We start from the raw sequence: 21,355 nt of genomic DNA on the forward strand, positions 1-21,355 counted from the left end.
TAAACTATTGATTAGTATTGTCTAGGAGATATTTTTGAAAGTACTTTGCATCTGCCAAGCTCAAAACTGAGTTGTTCATCTTATTTGGAACAGGTTAGACCAAACGCAGAACCCTTTTTAAATTCCATCCTTAGAAATCACTTTGTGTTGTGGATGTCATGTTTGCATCAAGTATTTAATTAATAACAGACACCTGTAGTAACAGCTTTTGCAGAAATGTTTTAGTACCCTCTTAAGAATTTAAAAGCTAAATGTGCACAGCTATTCAGTGAAACTGGGTGTTTGGATTTTCACATTTTCATCTCTACTGTAAAACAGGTAGCACCAAAACAGATTGCCAGAACCAGTGGAAAAACAATTGTTTGTGTCTACACTTACCATAAGTCAGGCTTTTCAAACTTGCCCACTAGCTCTGAAGACAGCCCCATGTCTGACTGTCCTGTTTAAAATACATAGATGTAAAACTTCACAGGATCTGAGTATCTGCAGCATCCTCTGATTTCAGCTGCAGACAATTAGCTCTTCCTGCCTAATCTGATGTGCTGAGCTTTCAGCTGAGTTAAAGAGCCAATTTAGACAACTTGGGCCTGTCTGTCAGACAAAATGAAGGACCCTGACAACACCAATAGACCAGCCAGGTGATCCAATGAACATCCATAGAGCACAGGCCTCCATAACACCAAACCCACCATGTCAGAAATAATAACGGATAACATTACTGGCAGCCACCGAGGCCTAAATGATTGCCTGTTGGAGCCAGTAAGAATTGGACTGAAACACAGATTGGTTGTAGATCTCTTTACCCAAACACGTGTCTGCAGAATGAGATATATTAATACTTCGCATGAATAAACTGCACAGATGAAAAACTGAGATTTCTGGTCACCAATGTTGCCAGCTTAGCAGTCTGTACAGTGAATTTATGTAATAAATATTTATAAAATACTGAGTATTCACAGACAGAAGTGAGAGACAAAATGCACCGCATATTGCGAAAAAATTGTGGGTATGCAATACAGTATCATCTAATATTCAAACCTCATCTAGGCTAGAAATCAGATTCCTCTGCTATAGTTCTACTATTTTTGGAATGGTGAAATAGATCAGAGAAAAGGAGTGCCATGCATGAAGAGATCATGAATGCTTTGAACAAAGCCAGGCAAAATGAAAAGTGAGCATGTCACAGAATCCACAGAAAGTTTCAGAGCCTCAGCCCACAAAACAATAGGTATTAGGCATGGGAAAGAGACAGAAGGAATATAAAGTTTCCCAAAATGAGCTGTAAATTTACAAATGCTTGCACATGTGACAGCCCATTGAGCCAACTTGCATGGTCAAGACTTTATGTGCTTTGATCTTTTTTCCCCTTCCACATTTACAGAATGCAATCGACATTGGCTAAAACTTTAATTTTAATAGCCTTTTTAATATCAGTAATCTATTGTAAATTCAGAAAAATCAAAACATTTATAAATATATTTTATATATCAGAGTATAACGTATCTAGAGTGAAATAAAACTATATAGTTTTGAGAGGCATTCTGTGCGGCTTCTTCTGTATGCTGTAAACTGTTTGAAGACCTCTGCAATCTTGCATCAGTTTTTTTGGCTTTATTTTTAAGCCAACATACAAGAAAGAAGAGATTCTAGGGTTGGCAGATACTTTCGCCTGGGCCACCTGAAGAGCCCTGCTGCTGGAAAGCCTGACACTTAAGTGGGGGTGCAAGGCCTGGCAGTGAGGTGGGAGTTCAGCCCTACACCTGAATGTTTACATTTCGTTACAAAGGTTCATATTGACCCAGGTTAAGAATCTGAGTCTGTAAGGACACACGGAGTAAAAGATTAGTTTCTTACTACAGGTAACTATGCCTCTGTATACTTAGTGCATTATCAGCTGTGTATAATACTAAACACAGACCTGCAGTTTACTGATGCTTTAATTTGATGTTTCCTTGCACTGCTCTTTAAAAGAATCTATTTCCTCAAAAATGAACGATGTGCATACTGGATGTGTTAAATTTATTAAGGTCATAGATGACTATTTGCAGAGCACCACATTTAATGTAGTATTTTTGTACTGTAATGGAAGCATGCCTTCCTTGGGTTCTTTTCCACATATTAAATTGTATTTATTTACCTGTATTTATAACTGTGCAATTTTTAAATATGTTTTAAAAATAAACTTTGTCTGTGGCTTCAAATATTTTCAAAACTCTTTTCAATTTGAAAATGGTCTTTACTATAATTATTTGAACTGAAAGGCAGGATAGGACCCACTTCTCCAAGAGAAATAAAGGATTATTTTTAAATGAGGTCTTCTATCCTATTGTTATAATGTGAACATGCTTCTCTGCTTAAAAATTAAGCCCAGAAGAAGCTTTTTTCACAACCAAACTTTTTTTTTTCCATAAACTCATCGTTACTCTGAGATGGAGTTATTTTTATAAATTATTGTAGTTCAACATGTTGATCAATTATACTTACAAGTGGAATTTATACTAGCTGAGGCCTGGCCCAAAGAATTTTGGCACATACACTCCGTATGAGGAAAAAGGGAAAAAAGTAGATCACAGCTTTTCCTGAAGATCATGCAACTGCACACCTCAAAATTAAAACAGAAGTAATAATGTTACAACACAATCTCTCTGAAACAACAAAGCCAACTTTCTGTGGTTGAAATCGTTACTCAAGCAACTTACCATAACATTAGGGAAGTTTCTTCGCCCCAGGTATCCTGAGGCAGCCTGTTCCCTAACACATAAACCATAGTGGGAGTTGACTGGAGGCGTTTTTCAGTTTTGGCTTTCATGTGATGAGGTGAAAGAGCTGACAGAGTAGAAATGACATCTTTCTGCATCTGTTATGGGACATTAGCATAAGTAAAGACATGAGAGGGACATAAAATTCCTGTACCCTGCTGTGGACAGAAGAGATGACAGCCAGCAAGGGGGCTGTGACAGTTAGAGGAGAGGGTGACTGACAAAGCAGGACAGCATTGGCATGGATCTGAAGGCTGACACTCTCAATGGACATGTGGGTGGCTCCAGAAAAAGACCCAGAATATACAGCCACAGTTTGCCCATAGAAGGAAAGCTCTGTCAGAACATTGGCTGGCCATGGCTTCAACCAGAACCTTCTACTAAAGAAGAAAAGGGATCAGACACTAAGCTCACATAAAACCTTAGGGAGCAATTAGTGTGTGCTCTTGACCCTGGCATGTTTTGCCAGGAGATGTTAAGGTTAGTTTAGTCCTTGCTGCTCAGACGTACCAACAAAGAAGAAGCAGGAATGCCCATTAGTAATGTGCTCTGTAGGAAACACAGACCAGGAACACAGCCCTGCAGTCCTGTAGCCAAACTACGGGAGTGGCTGGGAGAAAAGCATTAGTGCCAGATCCTACATACAAAACTGTTCAAAAAAAATCACCACAAAGGTTACTGGTAAAGAAGTCTGAAAATATGATCACCTACTCAACCCCAGCTGTCAGCCATGCGCTATCCATCTTCAATATTTTTATGGCATTTGTCTTTCACCATGGCTGTGACTCCCTTATTCATGTTATGCCTGTAGCACACCTGAGGGACAGAGGGGTGTTACCTCCCATTTTAGCACGGGGAACAGAGCCCAGGGGTGGCGTTGACTTGTCAGTTATCAATACTGCCTTCCACAAGCAGCCCACGGAAGTTAGTGGGCACAAATCCTACACAATAAATTCTTGCATGAAGTCTGAACAGGGCCCTGTAGCTTGTACAAGAAGCCACATTCTCCCACCTTTTACAGTTCCTGCAAGTGGTGTGAACAGAGTGTGGCGTGACTTGCCAAGGGCACAAATGCCATCTGTGATAGAAAAGTGATCATTCAATTTGGACTCCAGGAGCTGAACCACCTTCACCTTTTGTATCATTCAACATTTCATGTGGCCTCTGCTTCTGTGTCAGGAGATGTCATGCCGAGACCGGTAGGTTTACCTCTTGCCTCTCTTCCAGTTCCCAGTCCCATGACCCTATAAAAAGACAAAAGGGATGCCATCCCACAGTCTTCTTTTTTGGTCTATTCTTGCATCTACCAAAGAATCCAAATGGCCACACTGCTATGTAAAGCCCTTACACATGAGGAAAAAAGACTCCTTTACTGAACAGGAGGTCAAATTTCTAAATGAATATGAGGAGTTACAGACCAGATAAAGCAGGAATTTGGAGGTGAAATAGCAACACTGTTCAACATGAATATTGCCAAATCTTGTGTTCAAAGAACATCAACTAGCTTCAATGTTAAAAAACAAAAAGTCAATCTTAGTTTAAATCCTGTTTTCTATTTTTGCCATGTTTATATCCACTCAGAGCCTGGGGATTTTGAAGTGCCAGGAATCACAAGAAATCAAGACACTCACAAACTCTTTGTTCTCTATGCAGGTTTTCTAATTAGAACACCAAACACCACAAAAAGTAAGAAAAGAGGCAGTATCAGAATATACTCAGTCTATTCCTCTTCAGTTCAGACAGAAAAGAAAGAAGCAAGAATCCACACAGTCACAAGATGTGAGAATATTTCTTTTTAATTTAAAACAGTTGCAACAATGTCATTCACAACCTTTCTCATCTCAGACAAATACTTTCCAAAATTTTAACAGTGCTTCAAGCAAACAACTCCGAATGGTGCAAAGTAAACCAGTACAGACACTTCCAGGATACAACAGTAAAACCACTGAAGAGTGAATAGAAATGAAAAACTGATCTCAGCCATTAAGGTAGGAAGGATGGTGGGAAGAGAATAAAAAGTTATGTCCAGTTACATATTTTGCATAGTCTTCCAGTGTGTGAAAACATCAGAGATAAAAATGGCTGTTGCCAGGATGGAGAACAAAAGGAATGAATTGGAGATGCTTCTAAAACAACCTAATGAGCTGTGGTTGCATCTGTATTCAGAATGTGCACTATGACCCAGGGGAGGCTGCCTGAATCAAAGAAAATGGACTGACTCTGGCTTCAGTTACACCAAAGTGAGTCAGAATTAATGCTACTGAACCCAGCAGAATTAGAAGTGATAGCAGCCCAGAAACATATAGGCTACTTTTTAGACCATAGCTTTGAAGACATTATTTTGGAGTTTGTGTCTACATGTGTTTTGGAGACTGGAGATTATGACTTAAAACAAGGGCTCTACCAGATCCAGCATGCTGCTAGGAATGAGAGGGGAAAAAGGATGACAAGGAGAAGTTGCTGAGTTTTTCTTCCCTCCACTCTCCTAACCTCAATGTACCATATGAAAAAATAAAAATGAGTCTGAGAAATAAAAGCATTATTTGTTGCCAAGTCCTGGCTTGCCATAATTCTCAGGTTAGATTGTCTCAAACAGCTCACAGTGATTTTTCTTCCTCTATTCTTTTTTGTCAAGAAGCTCTCAGCACACCCAGCCCCCCAACAGCTCTTACAGTACCCAGGCACATGGAGTTTCCTCATCAGCCACTGCTCAGGCTGTGCACTGAGGCCTGGCCCAACACAATTAAGTGCATACAAATTTTAGCAAGCAAAGCCTGATAAATTAGTTGCTTTTTCAGTACAGTCTGATTGTTCTTAAAAAACAAACAAAAAACCCAAACTCCTCACCCTCACTTTAAGCTGAAGAGTCAGGAGTTTACATCCTGCGCCTCCAGACTCGTGATGTACTTCACACATCCTACCGCAAAAATGAGATGACTTAAGTGGCCATTTCAAAAAAGGGAGGGGAAGCCACTATTTTGGGAGCTAATAATTCCTCAAGAAGAATTTTAATATGTTTTCAAGTGCTAAATTTTAGAAGATCCATAAGCCTTTCCCCTAAATTGCTCCTTGCACTTCTGTCCCACTTGATAGTCTAGGAGGCAGCACACAAGAGTGATGAACTGAAAAGAATTTCAGAAGCCGAGCTGCTAGAGTTCAGCTATGGCAGCCAGGGAATGGCTCTCCCCTGGCATTCACCATCTCCAGTTTAGCACCCGCCAGCTTTCTAAATGCTCCTCCTGTTAATGGAGACCAATCAGTCCCACAGCTACTCCAGGTTTAGGAGGTACCAGACAAATGGTTTGTTAGAGTCCAAGCTCCATCCCTACTCCTACAAGACCAGCCATGTTTCCAGTTTAATAATGAACATGGGAACAATGCTGTTGGCCTTTATTTACCCGAGGTTTCAAAATAAAAAGGTAGCAGCCATCAGATCTTGTTTATAAGTAGCCCTTTAAGTTCACGTGGCAAGAGGGAAGCTGTTGTGTTGAACTTCCTTGGAATATATCTGGGCATTAAAAAAAATCTAAAATAAAAAGAAAAGAGAGAGTACTTTTGTCCTTTTTCTGCTACCAGAATGAAAGAGCACAAACATAGATATACAGAAGTTTTGTTCTTTCATATTAAATAGAAGATGTGTCACTGCACAATTTGCTGATCCCATTTTCAAATCTGGCATTTTCTGGTGAAACACGCAAATACTCAAAACCTAGAAGGAAAACAATTACTAGCATCCTGTATCTCACAGGAGCCACTTACTAATGTGGTAGGACGCTGTTCTTTTGTGTCAATAAGAGCACTAAGTGCAAGAAGCTTTCCCCACAGTTAGGAACCATTTACTCTCTACAGAATTATTGCACTAGAATTTCTCTCATAAACTTTTAAGATCAAAAACTGGTTTAAAAAAGTGGGTTTTGGCTCTGCATGAAGCCATATGACTACAGAGGGGGAACTATTTTCCTCCAAGCACTGGAAAAAATAAAATGGCCTGCTCATAACCAGATTTTTAATTTGGGTTCTCTTCTACAGTGTGTAGCTGCCTGAATTTTGCTATTAAACTTGCAGGCACTGACTGCAGAGAAAAATCTAATTACACCTCCCTGCCTCTCTTGCACTCTTCTTATAGAGAACTTTTTTTCTTTTTGACTGTTCCGATTTATTTTGAGGGCTCAGTGAGTTTATAGGAGGCAACTCCAGCAACAGTCTCTAAGCAGTGGCCAACACTGAACCTTTGGGGTTTTTCTGGAATCATGAAAGGTTTAGTGCACTCACCATCATATTTTTTCTAGAATTAGTGTTTTCAAACACAATTTAAAAAAACACATAAGTATTCTTGCCTGTGACAAAAACTGAAATAACACCCCCCCAAAAAAAGACAGGAAAGGCCAGCCCCTACCTACCCACCCCTTCACACCTGCCAGGGATATAAAACCCCCTCTTTAGAAGGTGCCTGTTGAAGAGATCAGATTATTGGTGTGTTTGCAAGTCTTAAAAAAGCCAAAGCATCGTTTCAAGGTGTTCTATTACTTTGCTTTTCGGGAGGGAGGAGAAAGGTGTAAATCAATAAATCGGCTATTTTACTAAGCAATTTCCCCCACTCACGAATGGCATTAAATATTTAAGCAACCTTTGTCAGAAAGCAGAATTGCACTATGAGTACTTTGTCAGGGAGTTGATTTCAGCTGGAATGTGAATGCTCTAGATGCATATTTCCCTGAAATATGTGTAATGGGACATCAACACCTTCTTTACCTCTTTCATAAGAAAAAAAAAAAAAATAATAGCCTTGCCTTTGCTGAGGGTATGCATTTAAGTTTATAGTCAGAAAGTCTGCTTCTTTTAGCCATCTGTAATCCTGAATCTGTTGGAAGAACTTGCAAAACAAACATTCAAGAGATGAAGAAACCTATGTCTGCAAAAATAAAATCTACTGTTTCTCTTTGGCAGAAAATGTACAGGGCACTGACAGGACATTGCTTCCATCTCCCTTAGATTCCTAAGTTTATGCATCAAAAAGGCAAACCAAAATACTGTAAAACTGAATTCCAACAGCTATCACTTTAGTTAACTTTTCTCACAGTACTGAAAATAATCTCTCAAAAAGACATTCTGATTTGAAGAACACTCACGCAACCCTCCCTCCAACTTAATATGTGATATGATTTCTCTAAGTGGTCTGGACTCCGGCTGAAAATACTGTCTCCCAGTTACCAAAGATGCAAATATTTCTTTTTTGTCTTCAACAGATGCCTGGACAAAACAAGCAGGAGCTGGGCTGAACTGGGCTGGTTTTGTTCATTTCTGAAACTTGTGTTTTTTCCATATACTAGCTGCAAACTCCACCAGTAATCTGCATGGTCTTAAGGTATCCTTGACGGTGTACAAATTGAAAACAATGTACTATACATCACCTAATAGAAATTTTCCCACTAATATTTAAGGCGGCATCAAATGATTGTTTTTAAATAAACTATAAATATCCCTTGTTTTCCTTTGCTTTTTGGCAGTCCAAGGGTTGGGGGTCTTTCATTGGTTTTAGATTTTTATTGTACGCTTTTTTTGGGCAGGTTAAAAAGGCGTATGGCTTCTTAAGGCCAGGTAATAAATTTAAGGCCTAACTTGGTATCCTGTGGTAAAAATAAATGTAGCCCAGGTCTTTGGGAGGTCGTTCTGAGGCACAGACTCTAAGGTCATTGTAGATCACCCATCTGAAATGAAAACAAGACTGATTACATTCCATGTGTATAAAAACCATACCAAGTTTATCAGGGGCTTCTAAGACCCAAACTTTAAAGAGCTTAAAATCTAAAATTAGGCATTGCAACAAAAGAAAATATTAGAGAAGCAGCTGAAGTAGGTGTACTGGCAGAGTGAGGAACCAAAAAGAAGAGGGACATTCAGATGAATAGTTACTGTTCAGATAAAGGAAAACCAGTGATTCCCAATGCCAAATACTAGGAACATCCCAAAATCACAGCTGAGATCAGCAACACCAAACTAGCAATACTAGTATCAGCCCATAGTTTGATGGGTTTCTGTTTATGGGGAATGAAAGAAAGTTGGAGGAAGCTCAGATAAACAGAGCCAGATACAGAACTCATGCCCCAAAATGAACAGAGACTTGGAACAGCAAGCACAGGAGAGTTGATGGTACATTTCAGTAAAGACCTCAGAGGAATCAGAACTGACTCATCACATCTACCATCTGTAACAATCTCTATTTATTTCATGGGAAATGTACACATGGTAATTACATGCATGTATTGTCTGCCATGAACACACAACCTGCTCTGTAAAGGTGCATGCTTCAAAGAAAACATTTGCTCATCCTTGTGTGTCTCTCCCAATTCCACTCACCTTCCTTCTTTTTTGAGGTGACAAACATAGTGGCCACTCATTGTGGATGTTCCCATGTGGCTGATGAAGCCAAACAGCTCATATCCTGTTTAAGAAATACAAATAACACTGTAAGTCTTTCGTCACTAATGCTGCAATTTGACTCCAGGGGAAGTTTTATTTCTAATAGTGGAGAAGTAGCTAAGCACGCCTAACTCAGACTTTGCATCCCCAACTACAGTTTCTGTTAAGACTGCAGCATATTTTTGCTTTAGCTAGTGGTCAGATTCACTGTCAAACCTCAAACCAATCCAAACCAAACCCACACAGATCTGTGCACATACAGCAGGGCTGTGATCACAGCCTCTACTAGGAAAGAGAAAACAGCAGATTCATTCCCAGTTCACAGAGCACCACAGAAAGTGTCAGATACTGAGCTCAATCTGCACACAAATTAGCTAAGTTTATAAGCATGAACACAAAAACCAGAAGTTTAAATTTCAGCAGCCCATAAAAGAGAGGACAGAAAAGAAACCTCTTCCTTTAATACAGGGACAAATTTTGTGCTTAAAGTCTCTGGAGAACTCAGCATTGGTTCTTGCTCCCCACCCATTCATGCCATTCACCCAGATTACCACCAAAAGTAAAAGGGTACCTTCTTTCAGGATATTGCATAAGGACAGGGGCCTGGATTTTGGTGGAGAAGGCTTTCTGGAGCCATTTTACAGTATCATGTTCGTTATCAGGATTTCAGGCACTCAGTAAATGGTCTCAGTCTATAAAGGCTAAGTACCACAAAAAATAATTACTCCAAATCTTTTTTTTGACCTAATGATAATCAATGATTCCCATGTCTCCAAGAGACTTAAGATTGGTCTTTATAATGTTAAAAACAAATGAATGAATGTTCTTATATAATAACAGCAACCACATATACAAAAATCAAATTGGCTCTCAATTTTTTTTTTTCAGTCAAGATCAGAGATACAAGTTTAGAACATACTACAGTTACTAGAACTGGTCACTAAAGACCCTTCAAAAAACATTATGAGATAACCTTATGTTAGAACCACCACTGAGCTTTTGTACTCCAGTGCTTTTACACTTACAATATGTTGTTTGCCTACTTCACAACTTTGACTGCTGTACATCAGCCCCATCTTGTGGTTTTTTTAATAGTAGTATGACTGAGGATTCCAAAGAAAAAAAAAGGTAAATAGCAAAGAAGTACTTGCAGGGTACCAACTATACCTGCCATATCTGGAATATGAAACTTGGCTGAAGGGATTATTCCAATCTCCCATCAGACCAGAGGAGGACAGAAACTCAGGGGGTCTGTAACAGCAGCATTTTCTTAAGGATACTCAGCCTCTGAAGATTTAAACACTCTAGCTTTTCTTTGTCTTTTTTTATCTTACAGCAACAAAACAAAAAGTAAAGCTAGGCCAGGAGAGACTTATATGTTCTGGCAACAAGAAACTTGGACTCCAGTTATCCAGTGAGTCCAGTGAAAGTTTCCTGAGCAACAGAGCCCACAGAACTTAACAGCCCCACAGCACTGGTCCCAGAGACAGAAGCAAGACTGGAAGTAAATTGTCTGGATCATGTTCAAAAACCCATGATAACTACTTTCAAAACAGAAAGGAGCTCTGTGAATGGTGTAGGTGTGACACAACAGTATGATAGCCCATTTTAAGCTGAAGGAGAACTTACTTCCAGACCCATCTTTGATCCTGGGTCCCTCCAACCCTGTCTCTGCAAGGATATTTGCATTAGCATTGTTCTCCATATTCATCATGTCCAAAGCAGGCTCATTTTCTTCCTCAAGTTCAGGATGGCTGAATATCCATTCCAGTGCACGCTCCAAGTTATTGTTCTGCGAATCAAACAAGCAAAAGAGCAGCCTTTAATACATTCTCTAGCATCATGCTACCATTCAGTCTTTGAACAGAGCAAGGGGATCATGTTTGACAGCACTTTGATCTTGTAAGGTACGTACTCTACCCCTATAGAAAACAGGATTTGACATGGAAAATAAATCCTCCCACAATTAATCCCCATGTCCCCTGCGTTCACATCTTGAAGATACATACTCTTTAGGAATCCAGGTTGTTTCTCAACAGATGGTAAAAGCAGCTAAGTTTTCCTCACTCTCCTCCACATTTTAACATTCAAGTGAAACACACGAACCACCTTCCCCACTCCAACCCAGACAAGTCAGACATCCCACACTTTGCCAGAATAGTTCTATGTGCATCATCCACTAACTGCATTTTTAAATGCATGTTTCAAAGGCATTTGAGCATGCACATGTACAAAGCACACAAGCTGAAATAAAACCCAAGTGCTACCAGTAACTCATGGAACTCACTGTTGCTTTCAGCGCTTGAATTGCTAGATTCCTTTGGAAGCCCATAGAAATGATAATTGCAACCATCTCTTCAGGAGGTTGGTTATCTAGCCCAACAGCTCCAAATGCAGCTGCTCCACTGGAAGCAACTTCTCCAAATGGAGGTAAGACCAATGGCTCAGCGAAGTCTGGAACAAACAAACATTCATCAGTTTGTTCTTTTACCCCACTGCCCTAGAAAGTCAACAACAAACTCAAACAAACAGGACCTCAAAAGCAGCCCTGAAATCAACATAAATTCATTTCACTGGCCCAGCTGGGACTTCGATGTGTGGAAAGCCTTAAAAACAACAAGACGAACATGCACATTACAAAATATCTAGGTGGACAAACTCATACTGAGCAAGCTGGAACAATTTGGCACTTCATAGAAGTGAAACAACGGAAGGAAAGTAGCAAAGTCTGGTATGGAAGCAATGAGGACACCAGAACAGTAGAGAACCCAGCTGATACATGTATAGATATAAAATGAACTGATGCCATAGCTGAAATATATCAGTTAAACCCGAGTGAAATTCATTCTCCATTTACATGAGCAACATAAAAGCCCACAATGAAGTGTGAACTCAACCAGATTTGGAGGTTCCTGGCAAGGGAGTGCTCAGGTGTACTCAGTGCTTAATCGTGGGTCCAAACTTTGCATGGATGAAACACAAGAAGTGGAGAACATCTAGCAGCCCCGTCCACCAGTGGACAGCCCAAGTTCTAAGTACAACATGAACACTCCAGCCTGAGCTGGAGCTGGCTGATATGGAAGAAAAGTATCTGGGCCACAGGATTCTTTGCACTTACACTTGACCACAAGTCAGCTTCCCCCTTAGCAGCACAGACCTAGCCAAAGGGTAGAAAACAGAGAGAGCTGGCCCACAACATCAGTGAGGACAGAAGAGTTCACTTCTGATGTAGCTTAGATTTGTGTCTTCTTCTAGGCAGAGGATGCTAAGTAATTATCAAGATCTGCATATCGCAGGAGCAGCTTAGGAAAATTCACACACCTCCAGGTGCCCTGGGGTAGGGAACGGAGTTTCTCTGTCACACATTATAAAATTTCTACTGACTGCCAAAATACACAACCAGGGGTTGAGTTTAACTTACACCTTCCAGTCACTGACCTGGTTCTTCCATGTGTGCAATGATCCAGTTGAAAGCAACTTCAGCACCCAGGTTGCCTGTATAGTACACAGCTTTCCGACATGCTTCCAAAGGAAACCCCATTTCTGCCAGTTGCATAACCGAAGACTCATCAATATCTAGAGCTACAAGAAAGGACCTTCTAAAATAAAAAAGTCTAATTTCATCCACTGTATAATATTTCCTAGTGTTATTCATGGTGCCACATATCACAGTACATATCTATTGGACTTGTTTTAGCATCGCAGTAAACCCACACCCATTAGAAAGCAGCCTTTTACAAAGTATTAGAGCATTTGTTATAGACCTACTGGTAATCTTTTATGTTAGTAATCTAAATAGATCCTTAAACCTTGATGAATTCCTACAGGACTTTATTTACTGAAGAAATTCACAACTGCATTTCAAGGGGTGAAGAAGTTAGAGCTAGCTAGAGAGGGCATCCAAAAACAATCACCTCTAATGCAGGATCTTGCAAGTGAGATAAACAAGAGCTGCTGAATTTATCAGTTTCCACTTGAACTTCATCTCTGAACAACAGGGACCGGAATCAAACAGCTCTGACCCACAGAACTGCAAGATCCTGCTGATGAGCAGCAGATAGAGGAGCAGCCCATATTCTGACTACACTGGTGCTACTGCAGACTCTTTAAGAGTCCTGCACACATGCAAGTAAGTGCTGAACAAGTGGAAAAGTCAGCTATTATTTAGAAGCATGCAGGGCAATACTCCATGCATCCCTATGACGACAAAGAAGCCATTAGCTGAGCAAAAGCATGACAATTCCTTAAGCAGATGAAATACCAGTCTTTGAAAATGAGATACGTACACTCCATAAAATGGTTCATCATACGGTCTGAAAATTGAGAAAGGAAAAAAAAAACATTGAAAATGACTTACATGAAAGCTAAGTAGATTCATACAGGAAAAACAATTCCATATTTTTAAAGTCATAGAAACATTTGAGCTCATACAGGCAAGGCAAGTTCATTCTTACACTCCTGATATTTCTACCATTAATTAGACCAGGGATGCTTCTGCCCAGTAATTTCCCTAACTCAGAGAAAAGTGCCACTGGTACTATAAACCAGTAGGAAATACAGCTGATGTCTGACTGAAACCAACTTAAGCAAGAATATGTTTTATTTCTATATAAGGTACCGTTACCCATGCACTTACACTAAAACCAGGTCAGTCCATTGAGCAAGAGCATAAAAAAAGAATAGGCCTTGGTGAGGAAGCTACAGATAAGGGACAAAATTAACACCTCTAGAGAACTGCATTTTGCCATAGCCTTTGCTCTGACACACATCAGCTCCTTGAGACAAAGCCTTTTTTAATGGGCTGTACAGCTCACTGACGTGCAGAGAAGTGCACTATGTATGCATGCACACCTGCCAGGGCCTATTGCAACCTAACAACTCTTGTAATTTAAAAATGAATAATATTTTGAATCTTAATTTATGCCCGGAAAGCTTTTTTTCTTAAATCACAGTTCTTTGTGTATTAAGTAAGGTTGTACAGTGAGTGAATCAGTTCTGCATACACGGTGTGTTTATTGTTCCACCTTCAGCCAAAGTATTTCAAGTTATCCAAGGAAACTCTGTCACTGAACCATCTGCTCAGAACTCTGACAATAAAATCCTGTAGCAAATAAACATAGTAACTGACAGATTTTGAAATTCCTTCTGACCAGAATGTATGATATACTGTACACAAGGGAGTATATAAGAATCAAGAGATTGGTTTAGCTACAGTATCACCCAGACTACCAGGTTTTAGACAAGATTTAGTATAAGAGTGCTCAAAAGATAACAGCAGTTTAGTAACACCTCTTATGAAATGTAGGAAATGAGTGGATTAATGCTTCACTCTACTTCTGACACCTATCACGAGACTCAGTGCAGGGGTCTGAGACCAAGTCCTTTGTACCAGGCCCTGGGAAGTACACAGCGACTTTACTGAAAGGGAGTCATGTCAATGAACAGACAGAAGATGGTCGCTGAGTATAGCTGATATCTATAGATGTCAAGCTCTTCACACACTTCTCTATGCACTTTAGTCCTACATACCAATCAATGTTCAATAAAGATGAGCACAAAGACTTCATCCTTAAGTAAGGATAGTCATCCATGCAGATGGAGGGCATGGAACAGCTCTGCTGGTAAAGATGTAGAGATCAGAAGGTAGCAGAAGCTGCTCCACTGAGCAGCACTATACTATTGCAACAGAGGAAACCACCACACAACAAGGTAGTTACAGGACTATACCCAGTAAAGCAAGTGAAATCTGTTTCACAAAATACGCTGCCTATCTTTGGGCACAGCAATTTCATAGAAATATGAATTATTTGGAGAGAGTCCCAAGCAACAGCATCAATCATAAATCCTGAAAACATCAAAGCAGAAAAACTGGGTGTTGTAACAATCTTCAATTACAGAAGCACAACACTGTTTTGTTTTGTTTTTTTCCATAGCGCCAAAAAGTGAAGATTAAGGAGAATCAGTATGTGCTAAAGGGAAAAGGGAGACAGGAGAGAATCAGGAGAGAAGTCAGTAAATACCTTTTGGGTCATCGGGAATGACAATGGGAGGAGCAATGTCTGGAAGTTCCTCTTCTCCTGGCTGGAGACCCCTGGCCCGAAGGTGGCTGATATCTAGGAAATCTGGCATGTCGATAGAAACATCTACAGAAGCAGAGAAACAGGCTGAGCTCATGAATCCAGCAAAATCACTGTATGGTACAACCTACCCCTTCAGAGAAGGGACTCAAGCTACAAACACAGCCAGGAAAATCCTCCTGAAAACAGTTATTTGAGAAATTCAGAACACTAAAGCACCATTTAACCAGGAGGTCAGACTACATGGAACTGTATTTTAACTCCACAGACCTCATGAACTGGTTTAATTTGTCGTAAAAGAAGATTCAATTAGGATCTTCACAGTATGAACTTGAGACTCAAGCTAGGTCCTCATTACAGACCAAAGCGTGTGTACACCTTATAGATTATCTTGGATAGAATGAGAAAAAGGTAAATATAAACGGCACATACCAAGCTTTTTGGGTATCCAATCAAGGCCAAAGGTGAATTTCTTTATCTGCACCACTAAGTACTCAGGAAATGAAACAAAACGAGAAGTCCTGGGAAGCACAAGAAATACAATTCAGTGAAACAAGGCAACAAATCACATGCAGCACGGATTTCAGTACCTCACCACACAGAGATGAGTAACTTTAGCCCTGAGTCAGGTCAATAGCAATGGATTATGTGTACACAAATTTCACAAAAATGTTTATGATTATAGGTGAGAAGTATGGCAACAGCCTTCTATGCATTCATATCCTGACTGTCAGCACAAACACTTGCAGACAATTCAACATGTAGGAAGATTAGAGAAAACAACTACAAGTAATATTAAACTTGCTTACTCAAGTTGTTCTGAAGTTCACTGTCAGGAAACAAATTTTTAATGACATATTGACTAAAACTTCAGGGCATGGGCTTAAAACACAGCTCAGACAGAATGAAGTAACAATTAAATCTGCATTTTTTTCATTCCCTTTCTAGTAACAGTAGCATTGCCCACGAGGTATTAGTCCACCTATAAAAAGCATTTCATTAAGCATGGATAAAAATTCCTGTAATTTGCAGTTTTTCACACGGAAGTGCTATGTTAAAAAGTACATTATATTCTTATTGAGCTACTGCAATATTTATCAAAACAGAGAAGGACTCTTGAGTTTAAGGGGATCCCTGATATTTGCCCACTTAGTGCAAAAAACAAATTTAATCTTGAACACAACGTAATATTATATTTACCACCATTCTCCTTCTCTATGATCCTGTTTTTCCCTCATTTAATTTCCTGCATCCTTCCCTTTATTTTCCATCCTTTCTTCTAATTCACCTAACTGGGTAAAATACAGTAAATGCATCATAAATATAACGCTGTCCTACTGTACTATAAATAACTACTTTCTAAATTCTTGTTAGCACCACCTTGCAATTTCAGTAACTTTATCAGCTGCAGCACGAAACTTTTGAATTTTAAGTAGCAAATTATTCTTCATCTTTCAATGCTTTTAAAGACCTAGCAGATGAATAACAGGTAAATTACAAATTAACCCTGGATCTATTTAAAGACTAGAATGTTCTTCCAATATGTTCACAGTTAATACAAAAAAATCTTTAGATTTCTGCTGCATTTTTCTCCACCATGTGCACTTGTCTCCCAATTTTCAATATAATGTCAGTGAAACTGTGCTAAGACAGCAATGAGTCATTGATATGTTAAGTGGTCTAAAAATAGAAGGCACCTAGCCCCAGCAAACCAGCTGCAGAGCCCAGTTTTCAACCACTTCTTACTGCTGACATAAAAATGGAACCAGATATGCAACTGTGTTCTCAGCAAGAAATACTGCCCCTAAAAATTGCACTGTTCTCTACCTGCTGTCCTATTTTTTCTTAATGCTTTTTTAAGCCCAAGATGTTCTTGTTTCTTTTATCTACCTGACTATAAACACACAAGATGGGTTGCTTCTTTTATATGTCCATCTTGTACCATGGCCGCATATAAATGACAGCAAACTTAACATATGCAAACAAACACTGTAGCATATAAAGGTGATGGGTTGAAATCCAAACACAAAAAATAAATAACACAAAATATAATGAAAATAATGTTTTCAGCATAGCACTTCACAAAGGCTAAAATTTCCATCCATCTAAAGAACTTTCTCACAAGAAACACAACCTTCTCATCATGTCCAGGTAGCAAGATAAGTGCAGATCACTACCATATAGTTTTTTAACGGACAGCCAGGCACACACTTACTTAACTCCTGCAGATTTTGCTTGAAGGGCACTGCTCCAGAAATCCTCTACATTGCTGGGTTCAGAAAAGGCCTGTAGACAGGCACTAAACGGGATCTTGGCACGGACAAGCTCTGGTGGAGGTCTCCTTGCAGCTTCTGCTTCTCGTCTCTTCAATTCATAGGCGATTAATTCATCTGAGAAATATACATTATGCTAGAAGCTAAATGAACATTGTCCTGGTTATGATGTCCCCCATCAGTCTTATTTTTGAAAGTTTTAGAAATGCAAAAACCTACTTATCAATAAAACTTTTACATGGCTCTAACTAGACATCAAATTTTTTTGTCTGCTTTGGGGTCAGGACCTACACTCATAACCATATCTCTTTTTTGAACATTTCTGTTCATGGTGAAAAAACACAGAACGGGAAATACTGAGCAACAGGTAACTAAAACCTTGCCATGACAGAATCCTGTGTTAATAGTAACACCAAATACCTGCTTCATCAGCTCAATCTGACTTGGAAAATTATTGCTGTCTATCTGTGCCATCTGCCTTTCTGACTGGACAGGATTAAGTGTGATCTAGAAAAAGTCCTGACACTGGCAAGCTGAGCAGCACTGGATGGTAAATTCATAAACTAATTTTACCTCTCAAGTCATTACCTGGAAATAACGCTTTTATAGGCAGTAGGATCATGTCTGAAAATGAAGGACATAGAACGCAAATGTCTCCAAAACTTAAATTTTCAAATCAAAATAGTCTTTTTTTTTAAATATATCACCCAGTTTTAGGAATTGTGGGCTAGGTCAAAAGCAGTAGCTAGAATTCTCTGTTTTGTGCTATTTCAAAATATCTGATCAAATAATCAGAGCAGCTCCTTCTGGCTTTAAAAAAAAATTGAGATTATGAAGGAAACCAGAGGCATATCGCCCCCTCTAGTGTTCCAGTGGCACGTCCTTCACTTCCACCTCAAACAAACATTTATTATCTCAGTCGACAAGACTCTTCACCACTTACTGCAGGGGCAATCAAGATTTGCCAGTACCTCCCTCCTGATTCCAAATCTTCTAGCCTCCTCAGTCATTTTCTCCTTTAAAAATCTGCTGCTACCAAACAGAAATCTGATTTTTTTTTTAATTGTTATTATTTATTTTGTGTGTGTGTGTTTGCAAAATATTTTTACAAGATATTCATTAGCTACTACGTTCAGTTCATTTTTTAGGGTTAAGAAGATTTTATATACTGGTTCACTATGCAGGACAAAGGAAATCCAATCCTAATGCAGATCGTTGGGCACACACGCACAAAACCCAAGGGTAATTACATTGTACTACAAGTGCAGTGGCACATCCCTGGGTCAAATTCATGTTAAGATTTAAAATCACGAATCTCTGAACATCTTTATCATACAAACTGCTACCATTCTTGGGGATACATTCCTGAGTGGCGACACTTAATGGTGGTCCCACAGTCCGAGAGAAAAATCTGTCTGAAAACTTGCCAAGAGTATGCAGGTAGAATCCTTCTTCCCTAAAAATATAATCGGGGACAGTAAAGCCACAAACTGATGTGTATTTAAAATCTCCTCCAAAGAAAACCAAACCAAGTAACTTTCCCCTAATCAGGTCATTGGTTTGATTCACCACACGACCTTGAACCATTCTATTCACATATAGAGACGACATGGGGGTGAGAACTTATTTCCCTCGGGGTTGAGAGAGTCACCAGAAGGACAGTCAATGGACCAGTTTCTTTCTTTACCTTTGTTCGTTGCTGCCTCCATGGCAACAGGTAACTGCATGATATAGTCCACCCTCTCTGTGTAGCGGACCTTTCTGGACTGGCAGCATTGTGTGCGTTCTTCCACCAGGAAACGGAAAACATCGCTAGGGTTTTCTGAACCTACAGGGTTCCTCTGAAAGAAATATTAGATCAAATCATTTAAGTGACGATCATTAAAATGGCCAGAAAACCCAAAGGCTGCTGGTTGTTTACAGCAAGCACAGACACCAATCTTGCACCCCTATCTGACAGCTCAGCTTGTATTTTATTACATGCAGAACTCTTGCACCCACAGAGAATCCCGCTGAAGTCCACAATGTCTGCACACACAGCAGTATCTTTCTACACGTAGTAACTGGCAGAGTATGTACCTAATGAATCTGACTGAGTCAAGGTAAACAGAAGAAGGTAGGAAGGTGGCAGGTTACAATAAAGATAGAAAGCTCAGGTAAATAACATGGAGCATCTTGTCAGCAAATAGAATTGCTCCTACCACTCCAAATCTGCACTGAAACAGAACAAGCCACTTGTGGTTCATTATCCAGATGGCAATGTCATACAAATAATATACTTCCTCTTCATTGTTCAGGTTAATGTCTGTTATCAGGAAAAAAAAAATCAAAACAAACCAGAAAAATGTCTTCTAACCACCCTGTAATCAATACATGCATTTTGGGATGTGGAACATTATGCATGCAAATGTGAATAACTTCATCTAAACTGTAACACATGAATAAACACCCTCAATTCTTGGGGAAAATGGGAAAAAGAGGGAGGAAGGATGAAGAAGAAATGCTTTAAATCAAACCTGCATGTATTTGTAAACTTCCTTTTCAGAAAGACAGCATTAAAATTCACAGTACTGATTCTCTTACACACAGTATTGAGCAGGAGCTCAGTGGAACTAACATTTTATACAGAAATATTCAACCGACAAATAATCACTTTGCTTGCAGCAGGGGAGTCCTTCCTCCCACAATGATTCAATGATGTACAGCTGGGATTTGTAAAAGAATTGGACATGGTAATTAGTTTGCTCCCAGTGATTACATAAATTTGGAATAATAATAATAATCACAATACTCAATTCATTAATATTCCAAGACAGACTTCAATATGGTACAAAAATGGAAAGCATGTAATCACAAAATGAACAGCAATTTAAAAGTTGCAGTTGTTATGAGCAGCACTGGCTCCATGTGTGGTCATGCAAGAGCCTGAAGTAAAGAGCATGAAGAATTAAAGAAAAAAACATTTCTAAACCAAAATTAATTTAAATTGGTGCCATTTTCCATATATCCAAGGCTAAAAAGAGTATAACAAAAAATGAGCCACTCATATAACAGCATTGTCTAACATAACCAGGGAAAAGAAGCAGTAATTCAGATTTTCTCACCTCTACTAGATTTATAAGGTGTAGGAAAAATTCCCGAGCGTCTTGTTGTCTATTAGAGGAAAATTCTGGGTGTCCTTTACTTATAAAAGCCTTAAACATTTGGGGAGATATTCCATTCTGTTGAGGCTAAAAAAAAAAAGAAAGAAAAAACTTTTAAAGACGGATTTTTCTTAATTCCTGGACAAAATATCCCGAAGTCACTCCACTACATACATCTATGGCCTATTTCTGCCACTGGAGAAATGATAGTTTCAGTTTAATTTGGTTTTCCATTTTAATAAAAATGGAAAGGGCCCTGAAACATTATTTGATGTTTTTTAAAAAAATGTTTTACAGCGTTCACTGTATCTGATTTTTCCATTGCATTTTCAAGTTAAAAAGAGATTGCTGAAGGTTTACTAAAAGTTAGTAGTTTTCTGAAAGCCTACACTGTTTTTCAACATTTGACATTCCTTTCAGAACCCTTTTCCACCTAAAAGCGTGTGGGCATTGAAGCACTTTGGTATATCAGCTAGCAGCTTTATGCAGGACAACACCTTTCCAGAGATCCCTACAGCATCAAGCACAGAACAATCAAAATGTGTGCAGTGTGCATTCCCAGATGGGTTGTTAAGAACAAACATGAATTTGCAATTTGCAGGTGTCGGTCATGTTGAAGGACCAGAACATACTGCCTCTGGCCGTTCAGTTACATCAGTATGAAACTACCCTAAGGCAGAAAA

The 21,355-nt window shown here is 39.3% G+C and overlaps 1 protein-coding gene across 1 annotated transcript in view; it reads right to left on the minus strand.

Annotated features, from left to right (window-relative positions):
• Positions 1 to 4,532: 4,532 nt before the first annotated feature.
• Positions 4,533 to 21,355, minus strand: part of USP13 (ubiquitin specific peptidase 13) — a 54,400-nt gene continuing 37,577 nt past the window's right edge. Inside the window, exons 11-21 of the mRNA XM_082056074.1 lie at positions 20,634 to 20,759; positions 19,217 to 19,370; positions 17,472 to 17,646; positions 15,689 to 15,777; positions 15,200 to 15,322; positions 13,466 to 13,492; positions 12,618 to 12,761; positions 11,467 to 11,633; positions 10,809 to 10,971; positions 9,117 to 9,201; positions 4,533 to 8,467 (exon numbers count right to left, since the gene is read on the minus strand). Of these exons, the coding sequence (XP_081912200.1) occupies positions 8,374 to 8,467; positions 9,117 to 9,201; positions 10,809 to 10,971; positions 11,467 to 11,633; positions 12,618 to 12,761; positions 13,466 to 13,492; positions 15,200 to 15,322; positions 15,689 to 15,777; positions 17,472 to 17,646; positions 19,217 to 19,370; positions 20,634 to 20,759 (1,347 nt within the window). The 3' untranslated portion in view covers positions 4,533 to 8,373. The remainder of the gene's footprint in view (positions 8,468 to 9,116; positions 9,202 to 10,808; positions 10,972 to 11,466; positions 11,634 to 12,617; positions 12,762 to 13,465; positions 13,493 to 15,199; positions 15,323 to 15,688; positions 15,778 to 17,471; positions 17,647 to 19,216; positions 19,371 to 20,633; positions 20,760 to 21,355) is intronic.

The sequence above is a fragment of the Streptopelia decaocto genome (genome assembly GCF_964273445.1).
Source record: "Streptopelia decaocto genome assembly, chromosome: 6".
Taxonomy (NCBI): Eukaryota; Metazoa; Chordata; class Aves; order Columbiformes; family Columbidae; genus Streptopelia; species Streptopelia decaocto.